The 12,737-nt window shown below is 35.4% G+C and overlaps 1 protein-coding gene across 1 annotated transcript; it reads right to left on the bottom strand.

The window, feature by feature from the left end:
- Positions 1-1,353: 1,353 nt before the first annotated feature.
- Positions 1,354-12,143, bottom strand: LOC106876759 (DNA-dependent metalloprotease SPRTN). Its single transcript, XM_014925447.2, has 6 exons — positions 11,871-12,143; positions 6,530-6,641; positions 5,961-6,002; positions 5,026-5,100; positions 4,154-4,400; positions 1,354-2,766 (listed from the first exon to the last, which is right to left on the bottom strand). The coding sequence occupies exons 1-6, from the start codon at positions 12,035-12,037 to the stop codon at positions 1,433-1,435; spliced, it is 1,977 nt and encodes a 658-aa protein (XP_014780933.1). The 5' UTR covers positions 12,038-12,143; the 3' UTR covers positions 1,354-1,432.
- Between the last annotated feature and the right edge of the window lie 594 nt (positions 12,144-12,737).

Below are 12,737 nucleotides of genomic sequence, written 5' to 3'. Positions count from 1 at the left end.
AAAAAAATCAAATAAAAAAATTTTTTTTAAAGCATAAATGTATTCACAGGGAGAAAAATATAGAAAAATAGAAAACCATCAATACATGCGAGTGACAAAGAAATAAGGAAGGTGGTCATAGGATGTGCTAGAAACAATAGCAAAATCTCCCTTAAGTCACACATCTTTTCATCTGAAAATATCTACAATTTTTTTTTTTTTTTTGTTAACAGAAAAAGCTTCACCAATGGTTTTTAAGCGTGTAGTGGCCAAAAAAGAAAGACAAAAAAAGAAATTTTCGAAAAATTTTTTTCCATAAAAAGACGCCCTCGTCATTTTGAAGGCCATGTGATGAAAAACAAATTGGAAAAATCCCTGTCAAAACGAAGAAAATCCAACATATGTGGGCATCCTGATTTGAAACTCCGCCAATTATAATTTATATATTTACAAATGATTTACAAACAACTCGAGTATCGAAATATATACAAATTTCGTGATAAAATAGGATGAAAATATTACAGAAACTTTATATATATTTACAATGAATTTTTAAAAAGGAGAGTTTTGAAATATATACAAATTAGGTGAAAAGGAGAATTTATAATTTATAAAAACATTCACTTTGTTTGGAACAGATTTCAAATGTAACAATTATATTTTAATCATGATCAGGCAAGACCATACCACATGTCCCCACACTTCTGTGGGTGCATATAAAACATATAGGTTATTTTTCTATGAATTTATACTTGAATAATTAATGCTTTCACCAAATGTTTAATGAAATAATTAATGAAATAATTTGAGTATTTTGATTTTCAATGAAAAAGGGGAGAAAAAAAATTTAATACAAAACAATGAGGAAAAGCTGATATTTTCATTCAAATGTTTAACAAAATGATTATCACAGAACAATCATCCTACCATAAATAATTCGAGTATTTCAAATTGAAATTTGATACAAAGGATAAAAAGGCCTCTAAGTAAAAACAAATTAGATTTGAAAAAAATATTTAAGTAGATTGACAATTTTTTGAAAAGATTCTATTCAGTTTGGGAAACAAACTGTATTCTGTAAAACAATAGAGCAATATTCATTAAATTTCTTTTGAACGTTTTAAAATACTAATAAAAACGAAATATCATTAAAATTGTTGCAAAGTATTTTGCAAGGAGTATATCTACAACAAAAACTATAATTGTAACAAACTGTATTCTGCAATCAAAGATGTTTGAGAAACATTGCTTGAAATATAAAGATCAAATGCCTTTTTATATCATGATTTTAAGTAATATTAAAAAATTTATTTTACAATAGATGTTTATATTCGAAGCAAGTGAAGTTTCTGGAGATAAAGAATGCATGAAAAATTATAAATAGATACGTTTTTATTTGTGTAAATGTTGATGTCTTTCAATTCTAAGTTAAACATCGAATAAATTACATTTTCTATTTCATAGAGAGGCACTCATCTAAATGTTGATTAATAAGATTTTCAGGCACACGTTTTTCACAGACAGGACAAGGTACATTTACGATATCAGAATTGGAATCATCAGAATTGTCAATAATAATGGGATTGGAATTATTACTGCCTCTCGCTGCCAAATGGTCTGACGTACTACAATCAAAATAGTTTTTAATAGAAGAGTTATTTACAGAATTCAAACTTTCTGAAGTAGAATGTGTATTCATTTTATTTTCAGCGGATGTTAGATCAGAATTTGGGAAAGCGTTTCGAACTTTAGGACTTTTTCCAACTGTTGTTGATGCTTTATTACGTTTGTGTTTATTATGAGGTGAATCTGAAAAAAAATTGTGTTCTTTATTAACAGAGGAACTAATGGTTTTATGTACAGAAGTCTTAGTTTTCCTTTCGGTAGGTGATGAATTGTTTCGATGCTTATCAAAGAGCAAATGTGTTTGAGAAGAGGATGGTAATTCATTACCATCTTTTAAAGAATTTTTGGGATGGTTTGGGATATTTTGCTTTATTTTATCATCAATTAACTCAGAGAGAAATGTGGATTCATCGATAGGAAGCTTTCTGTTTGTGTCTTTTGAAGATCTGAATGATTCATCTTCTCTTACTTTTAAGCGTTTCTTCTCCACATATTTAAGACCAGAATCTTTTTCAGATACTCTTTTATTTATCCCTGTAAACGAACCATTTCCATTGGTCTGAGACATGCAGTTACGTTGCAGTTTATCTTTATGAAGTTGTCCCAGAAAGTTATTCATAGCTGACTCACTTGTACCTCTACCAACAGTTTTAGCATCTTTGGAGGAACTTGGCAAGGATTCTGAGGTATCATATGTAGAAGTAGAAGAGCTTGACATTCTTTTTTTAACAACTGAGGCATTGTAGTTCGCTTGGCTTTCACTTACATTTGGACGTTTCTTCTCCATAGTATCTTTATTTGTTGCTGTAAATGAACTACATCCATTAGTCTGAGACGTGTTCTTCCGTTGCAGTGTATCTTTATGAAGCTGTCCCAAAAAGTTATTCATGGATGATTGACTTGTACTTTTACCAACTGTTTTAACATCTTTAGAAGAACTTGATGAGGACTCTGGAGTATTACATGAAGAAATGGTAGAGCTTGCATTCTTAATAGGAACTGAATTGTTGTGTTTCTTCAATGGAGAATGGATGCCTGACCCTTTGGGTGAACTTTTCTCAGATTTGTTTGTAGTCTTAGATGATATCACTGTTGGTTTTGGCTTGTTCAAATTATACTTCTTTTTAATCATTGCCAAAATATTTCCATTCTTCAAAGGAGCTGTATTGAAGAGAAAAAGTGGAGAAGAAAAAAAAAAGGATTAATTATCATCATAAAGAAGCTTTCAACAATTTGACAATTGAAGATATCTAAAAATTCAATTCTACCAATTTTTCTTTTCGGCTATCATAATGCCAACTGACAGTTACATTACACATCTAGCAGTTTATTGACCCCCAGACTACAGCCATGCTGGGGCATCGCATTGAAGAAATTTTAGTTGAATGAATCAACTCCATTATTATTTTTTAAAGTTTGGTATTTATTCTGTCAGTCTCTTTTGCCAAACTGCTAAATTATGAGAACATAAACACACCAACACCGGTTGTCAAGTGGTAGTGGGGGACAAACATAGATACAAAAGCACACGCATACACACACACATATATATATACATACATACAAACATCTATACATATATAAATGCGAGTTGTCTGTTTGTGTTAAGTTGCTGTCTACACCTGTTAACGAATTTTCGTGAAACTTTGCAAGCATGTTAAAGTAACATCCAGTTTGTTACTAGGCTCATTGAAGTTTAATAAAAATCTATAATTGGATGGCTAGGGCCCCTAGAAGGGGTCCACATATATAACCCATATATATTTTCCTTTAACAGCCAAGGGAAATAACTCATTCGTTTTCCTAGCCAAGGGAAAATAACCCATTCATTTTCATTTGATCACCCTGCATGGAGCACAAAAAAGTGCATCAAACGGCTCCCCACGTAATTTATCCACGAGATACGTAAGGGACATGACGGTTACCCACTCCACAGGTGCCGAAAACCAGAAGATGGTGGAAACACTACCAAGCACAAAGTTAATGGTCAATGGACAGAAATTGACAACAGGTGGATCGTGCCCTACAACCCACTGCCGTCTGAAACATTGCAGTCAAATCGTCCAACCCATGCTAGCATGGAAAGCGAACGTTAAACGATGACGATGATGATATATAATAGGTTTCTTTCAGTTTGTGTCTACCAAATCCACTCGCAAGACTTTGGTCAGCCCAGAGCTATAGTAGAAGCCACTTGCCCATGGTACCATGCACTGGGACTGAAACAAGATTTATGCAGAATTTTCAACCAGTATCAATGGATGAAAACATAATACATAGATAAATGTTTGTATGTATATCATCAGTGAGAAAACAGTAAAAGCAGTTGTCTTCAAAGAATAAATTCCTTTATGATATTTGCTCAACACCAAATTACAGACAATATCTTTTCACTCATCAGCAGAAATGCAGTAAACTAATGTTTTATCCATTGGAAAACCTGTAACCAATATCACTAATTTTCATTAATTGCAAAATAAAATATACAAAGAAGCCACAAACATCCGTAACCATTTTGATTTTAAAGATATTTTAAGGAGCAACCTACATTTTTTGTCTGTTTTTGAAAGTTTACTTTCTTTCTTTTTACCATAACTTTCTGGTTCTTTCACTTTAATGTACTGTCCTCCACAAGTCATACGGTGCTGTTCCCACCAAAAGTCATTTCTGGAAGGCGCTCGATTCATGGCTCGTTTCACCCAGCCATAAAATGGTTTCCAGTTTTGACAAGGTCCATTACAACGCCACCAATGTTGTTTATGAAGGTTGACTTCATCAACAAAGTTGTGGTAAACCTAGATATAAAAATAAAAGAAACAAATCAATTGATTAAACACAAAAATATCAAAGGACATTCATCACCATTATTTAACGTATGTTTTCCATGCTGGCATGGGTTGGATGGTTAGACTGGCGTGGGCAAGCCAGAGGGCTGTATCAGGCTCCAGTGCGTTTTGGCTTGGTTTCTACAGCTGGATGCCCTTAACACTTCTCCAGTTTCCAAGCAAGGTAAATATTTTCCCATATGTAGACAGGTTTTTAACACAACACTGGAAACAAATAACCCCGCTTGTAGGATGGTGATCCTCATTTACAACCATCATACGAGATCTAGACAAGGGTACACAATGATACAAACACACATATATATATATATACACACACATACATACATACATGAAGCTTCTTTAGTTTCCACCCACTAAATACAGACATTTTTAACCATTTCGTATTCGGATCACACTGCCAAATGTAATATTTATTTATTCACCCTTGTTTTGAATAAATCCTGCTTTAGCTTGCAGCTTTGAGATTCTAATGATGTGATTGTTTATTTTTAGAATGACATTGTAGATTATGTGCAAGGGGGCAGAACTGGCTGTTTCTAACATAAAACAGGTAGAATAGTCAAGTACTCACAGTTATATTGGCACCGGTAGCTTTGTTTATACGGTTCATGTGTTCCTTGAATTTTGGACCATGGGGGTCACTTTCCTGATGAGAAAAAATAATTTCAATAAATAATACAAATAAAGAGAATAGCAAAATGAGTAGCTTAAAGAGCAACAAAAACAAGAGGCAGTCAGCGTGATCAAGATTGAACCTCAACGTTAAAAGCAGACACCGTCACAGCAGCCAAATTTTCTTCAAACTATACTCTTCCAGTCTATAAAAAACAAGAATTTATTGAATAATGTACACTTAGTTGTCGTTGTTGGCACTCCGTCGCTTACGACGTCGAGGGTTCCAGTTGATCCGATCAACAGAGCAGCCTGCTCGTGAAATTAACGTGCAAGTGGCTGAGCACTCCACAGACACATGTACCCTTAACGTAGTTCTCGGGGAGATTCAGCATGACACAGTGTGACAAGGCTGACCCTTTGAATTCCAGGCACAACAGAAACAAGAAGAAAGAGTGAGAGAAAGTTGCGATGAAAGAGTACAGCAGGGTTCGCCACCATCCCCTGCCGGAGCCTCGTGGAGCTTTAGGTGTTTTCGCTCAATAAACACTCACAATGCCCGGTCTGGGAATCGAAACCGCGATCCTATGACTGCGAGTCTGCTGCCCTAACCACTGGGCCATTGCGCCTCCACGTACTCTTGGTAATACTTCTACAATACCCAAAATATTTTAACAATTTTCTTTTTTTTATACAATTCCTAATAATACTTAATTATAAAGATATAGGCTATGAGGGTCCAACTGAGTAAATAGGAGTCAAAGGGGTTCATAAACAAAAAATGGTTCAGAACCACTGGTTTAAAGCAAAACAATGAAGTTAACATGAAATTATTTGAACCGAACTAGTCTGGTTCAAGAGAAGAGTGAAGACATAAAAACCAACTATACTTACTCGACATTTGGTGACATGGAGGTGGGCATGTATCATTTCGTGCTGAAAATAATAAATTTTTGTTTTTCAATTTACACACATTATATATTTGAGCAGTTTTTAAATGTCATAAAAACACAGATTCCCCATCTGATCAGTTCCTCTGTTAACTGTAATCCTTTTCAATCAATACTATTTTCTTAAACTGAGTCAACAAGGGAATTTCTACAGTTTTTTGACTTGCTTGAAATAGTAGTCAGATCACTCTCAATTTACACCCATTTAAAAACAAAATGGAAGGACTTATTATATAAAATAGTCCCAAGTCCTAGATATCCTTAAAAAAAAAAAAAGGAATGTTCATAACTAGTTTGTTTTTGATGATAGGTATATAAACAACACCTGTAGGCATGGCACATGAAGAGAAGAATGTTCTTCAGGCAATAACTATTAAAGAATTATCAAAATTTCTCTCAATTTAAAAAGGCTAACTATTTCTGGCTAAAATTTTGCTCTCAATATTGAAATTTATTATTTTCCCTTGTTAGAGTATTAGACTGAAATGAAAATAAAAAATCTGAATATCTTACAAGTAACGTTTCCACCAAGTCTTTTCGTGGTCTCAATTTGAGAAGTGGCTCACTCAAGCGTATTGAACAGGCTCCACCTTTACCTTCTAATGGTGCCATCAAACCAGCACACCTTGACAAAGAAGTAAAACAATAATTATTATTAACAGAATACTTAGAAATATCTAATATTTTAACAACACTAATGTTTTTACATCATACTTTCCCGGTTCTTGCTTTAGAATTATTCACTGTAGATGGAAAAAGTGTTGATATATTTTAGTAAAGGAGAAGAAGAAAATTAGATTTTGGTAATATTCTTCATCTCTTTAGAGAGAAATGTTTGAGGATATGCTGGAACCAGGGTTCACTCAATGCTCAGGGATCTTGAGACCAGCTGCAAAGGAGACAACAGATGTTACCAGAAAATTGTCAGAAGCTACTAAGAAAGTAAGTTGTTACATCTGGTTCATGAGAGAAGATGATTGGTGCAGGAAGAGTTAGCAGTGAGGATGGCAGAACATCAGGCCCAGAGTCTCAACACCGAACTCAACAAAGCTTGTACTGCTGTGTGGAAATTTTGCCACCTGCATTGGTGGATGGCCCTGGATAGCTCTGGCATTGTGGCTGAAGGGATCAAAACATCTACAGAGTTGCTTCACTGCCTGGTGAGACATTACATAAGGGCATCCAGCTGTAGAAACTCTGCCAAATCAGATCGGAGCCTGGTGTAGCCATCTGGTTTCACCAGTCTTCAGTCAAATCGTCCAACCCATGCTAGCATGGAAAGCGGACGTTAAACGATGATGATGATGACTCATAGACTGAGTACAACATTATTAGCACTCAAGTGTTTACTCCAAATTCACCTACTTTCGAAAAAAATTCATAATCATAGATATGCTTAGCTGTCACTCACAGGCAAGTATGGCTTAGCAGCTTGAACCAAACTTTTGCTAATAGTTTTGGAGTACCTATATATAGCTGCAAGCTGACATAGACAACCTCTCAGCCCTCCCAACTTTGACTGATTGGAACATCAGGTATACGTTAGCTGGAAGGAAAGAGGGTTGTACAACCACTCAACTGCTACCCATTTTCAGCTGAGCAGACTCAAGTAACCTGAAGTAATGTGCTTTGCCTAAGAGCACAACACACCACCTGGTCCAGGAATCGAACCTACAACCTTATGATTGTGAACTCAACACCCCAACCACAAGTTCATGTGCTTGATAGAATTAAAACAAAAATGTATATATTAATGACATTAATACTTTAGACAAGATATTTCTTTGCAATCAAATAATTATCTTTTAGTTTCTGGACACATGAGATATTTTAGTACGGGGTACACTATGCCTGGAAAATAATACCATAACAAATTTCATTTTACATACTGTTTAAGTTATCGTAGATAATTATTGCTTGGAACACTGAAATTTCTCATTAAATTTCAACTCAATGGAACCTTTGGTGTTCCAGTATTTAACTCTTTTGTGACTATATTTCTGTTAACATATGCTGCCTTTCTTTAAATTCATTTTAAAAATAATGAAGGATTTAGCAAAATAACTTTCTAATTATCAAGCTGGGGTCTGGAATAATGTAGCCCAAAATTTAGAATGAAGATTATAATTTAGACCACTTTAAAACAGTAAGTTTATGTCATAGAACTTGGGACGGTCTCAGGTTAGTTGGTATCAAAAGGGTTAAAGTATTGTAAAACTATCTGGCCAGTTAATGCTTTATAATATTCGAATTAAAGTTGTTTGGTGTGATCACAGAAGCATTGTAGAGTTTCTTAAGCAATTTGAGTTTGCCACTCGGTATTGAAAAGGCTACCTGCCCTTGCTATATCTATATACTGGATCTTGGATGTGAATGGCTTATATAAGACTATGGTGAGAGCCATTAAAGGAACTGCTAAGGAATGTTTTATTGTCTGTGTAGGGAGCAAATGCAAGCCCATAAAGGTTCATGAAGACACCAGGTTATGAAACAGTCCATCAGGAGACTCTCTCTCTCTCTTTATTATTCCACACAGCAAAAGCATAGAAGGAAAGTGCAAATGTACTTATATTCTTGTTTCTCTCACTGCCAAGCTTTGTAATATTGAATTTAAGAAATTCACAGGTGTACAACCTAAATTATGTTTTGGTCTTAAATCATAACTGTATTTTTTATGGTGGTGGTGGTGGTGGGCAATATTTCTGTTTATCTTTGACTATTGTTCAATGTGGTTTGAAGGGAAATTTGGCTCTTTTCTAAGTAGGTCGAGCGAACTGGTCCAAACCTCCCTCGCTCGTAGTCAACTCTGTGATATGGTTATTCCAAAAATTCGTGGAGCAGAATATTTAACAAATTCAACCTTGAACAATTTTATATATTTTATAATTTATTTATTTCAAAATTGCAATCTTCATATTTTAAAACGTTTAATTAAAGTTTCGAAGAGTTACCCCCATCAAATAATCGTAATAATAATTTAGAGGTGGTTTAAAATTTTAAAGTGCAAGTTCTTCCCAGAACCGTGATTTCCGCAGTTGAACACACAAGAAACCGAATACATAAAGAAAATAAATGGGTGGGGTGACTGACAGTCGTCAAAGTTCGAAGATAAATAAATATATATATATATATATATATATATATATATATATATATATATATATATATATACAGGGTCCGGCAAAATGATCTGACACATTTGTAGGTTTAATAAAAGGCAAATAAATTAAAGTTACAAAAATGTGTCAGATCATTTTGTCGGACCCTGTATATATTTATAATGCATGCCAATGAAAACACTGCAATTTTTATGAATAAACTTTCGCTGATGCTGGACAAATATCAGCTTCCTTGAATTCCGGATCTTACATCACAGACACAATTAAATCATCGTAAATATAGATGAAATACGCATGAAAGTTACACATAAAATTAAAACCATCATCGTTAAGACATTGCAAACAGCGTAGGTCAATGTTAATTACAATACCACCAACAATAATGGAGGATGGGCAAAATTAACATGGCCATCCTGTATGACCGAAACGAATAAATAAATACTTCGGGTATATATTTTCGAATTTTGGTGGTGTGATGAACTGAAACGATATCTAGGAAGCTGTATCTTTTCAAAATTTATCTTCACTATTATATATTATCATGAGACCTTGTAACTTAGGATTAACTGTTGTCAGGACAAACAGCTTCATTCATAAATTTCTCTTCCGAAAACTTTCAAACAAATAAACGTATTTTTGTTTGCTTTCCGAAGTAATTTACTCGGGGATGGATGTCATTTTATTAGGGACTGATTCCCCCCCCCCCACATACACACGCACTTAAAAAAAAAGTTCTGCTGAACTGAATAATTTACCTATTTAGTCCTCATTTAGAAATGAAAGAAACTGTTGTATACAGTGCTCAGGTGCACTACAACTAAGAAGGCGGTGGGGAGGCCGTCAGGGGTACAGTTGGCGGATTGGAAGTTTTAAAGGATGTATTGTCTCGACAGCGAATGACTGATAAAAGGAGTTTATTCTATGCTTCAACAATTCTGAGTCTGAAAGAATGTCTCCGGAAGTCATGTGTACTGTGTTGTTTTTTGATTTTGTGATTATGTCCACGAGTGTTTGACATATGGAATTCAAAAGAGGTGCCCGAGGCTGTTGTTGGAAAGATGGTGGATAATCTTTTGGGGTGTCTAACAAAAAAAAACAAAAAAAACACATTTTGGAAGTTTTGTAGACATTAAAAAATCCCACACACGCAATGTAAACAGTATTTTGAGCTAATGAGGGAGCTGGTGATTACCGAAACTAATTAAATTAACTTAGTAAAATTCATTTGCCAGCATAATGTGGCAGTCCTATACAAGGGCAATAATGTTTTCTTGGGGCTAAATAAGATTAGGTATTGTTACTGTATATCTCTCGCTCAGAGAGGTAAAATAAACGAACTTAATAGCATATTAAGAAGCATATATAAGTTAAGTTATATAGCGTATTCAATAACTTTACCAACAACATTAAATAAGTGGGTTCCACAAAGTGAAGCTGATCTAAGCTAAAAGATTAGGTCAATATAAAGAACACCCGTTAATAAAAACCAATAAAACCCCCAGCCTGCTGGATATTAACAACTGTAGAAAACGAATATGAAAAATTCGCAGTTTTGTGAGATTTGGCTGTTATTTCTAGCATGTGGATAACTTGCTCGAATTGGGAGGGAAGGGTGTTGGTTTTTTTTTTTTTGATTTTTTTTTCAATATATGTACATTTTCATGAATGTTGAGGGGAAAAATCGGATCTTATGGATTTTCCGAAAGTCCTCTCCCCACCCCGCGATTTCTTATTTCATATTCGTTTTCTCCACAGTTGTTAACATCCAGCAGGCTGGGGTTTCTTTTATGTTTTCGGAAGCATTTACTTATTCGTTTCCGTCAGTCGGAACAGCAAAATTATTTCTGTACATTTCTTGTTTATGTCAGTTTCATTCTATTTAACGGAGCTTTATTTAAGATTAATTACCATGAATTATACATTGACATGGATTATCGGATTGCAACTGTAAACTCTGTTAACCGAATTATATACATTATCGTAGCTAAAACAATTTAAAACATTGGATATAGACAGAATGAAACTATCACAAATATAAACAGAATTAAAACATAACAGCTGTAGATCGTGGACATTCTGTCGTTTACAACAACGTCGAGGGTTCCAGTTGATCCGATCAACGGAACAGCTTGTTCGTGAAATTAACGTGCAAGTGGCTGAGCACTCCACAGACACATGTACCCTTAACGTAGTTCTCGGGAATATTCAGCATGACACAGTGTGACAAGGCTGACCCTTCGAATTACAGGCACAACAGAAACAGGTAGTAAGAGTGAGAGAAAGTTGTGGTGAAAGAATACAGCAGGGTTCGCCACCATCCCCTGCCGGAGCATCGTGGAGCTTTAGGTGTTTTCACTCAATAAACACTCACAACGACCGGTCTGGGATTCGAAACCGCGACCCTACGACCGGGAGTCCGCTGCCCTAACCACTGGACCATTGTACCTCCACCCCCAGCTGTAGATATAACATGTCATCGAGAGAGAGATAATTATGCGAACTTGAACTGCTATGGGACTTCGTTTTCAGGGTTTCCCCGTGAAGTGTGTTCACTTTATATTTATAATAGGTTCCTCAAACCACACCCTACAACTTTAATAAATGAATAATTAAATAAATAATTAGACGATGTAGTCTTGAATATCCAGAAATATGGGACGATCATAAGAACGTCAGGGCAGAGTTACGGAGGCGGGGGAAACAGATTGACAAACAATAACAAGAGGGCAACTTACGATGTCATTCGTTTGCTCCACTTCAGTTCCACTCGAGACAAAGTTCCTCCAAAGAAGGTTCTGTCGAATTCCCGAAACATTGCGAAGATATCAGGTGTTGGATCGATATATTCCCATGAAGGATCGACAAGTGACTTTGAGCCACTCGTGACAGAATAACAACTCATAGTCAAAGAATTCAGCGGAAACAAAAAAAAAATCGACAACGAAAATCGTTGTTTAAATATTCTAAAGATGAACGGAAGTGACAAGAATGAAATATGATTACTTAAATGTTAAATGTAACTCCTTTTTCTAAGAGGGCAGTAAAAATAGCAGAGCGAAGGGGAGAGCACTGTAATTAGAACGTGTCTGTACATGTTAGATATATTTCGGGTCATGACGAAACAATTTTTTGAGACAGCATATCTAGGAATACATGATCAAATATGAATGCTCATAGACTTTCGCCCTCTTGTGGTCATAAAGTCATTTGCTTTTGGATAATGAGGAAATATACTCTTTTACTCTTTTATTTGTTTCAGTGGCCATTTGACTGTGGCCATGCTGGAGCACCGCCTTTATAGTCGAGCAAATCGACTCCAGAGCTTATACTTTAGAAGCCTAGTACTTATTCTATCGGTCTTTTTTGCCGAACCGCTAAGTTACGGGGACGTAAACACACCAGCATCGGTTGTCAAGCGATGTTGGGGGGACAAACAGACACAAACACACACACATCATCATCATCATCATCGTTTAACGTCCGCTTTCCATGCTAGCATGGGTTGGACGATTTGACTGAGGACTGGTGAAACCGGATGGCAACACCAGGCTCCAGTCTGATTTGGCAGAGTTTCTACAGCTGGATGCCCTTCCTAACGCCAA

Source organism: Octopus bimaculoides, chromosome 12 (genome assembly GCF_001194135.2).
Source record: "Octopus bimaculoides isolate UCB-OBI-ISO-001 chromosome 12, ASM119413v2, whole genome shotgun sequence".
Taxonomy (NCBI): Eukaryota; Metazoa; Mollusca; class Cephalopoda; order Octopoda; family Octopodidae; genus Octopus; species Octopus bimaculoides.
Note: the sequence above shows the minus strand (reverse complement) of the source record. Positions and strands in the feature narration are given on the sequence as shown.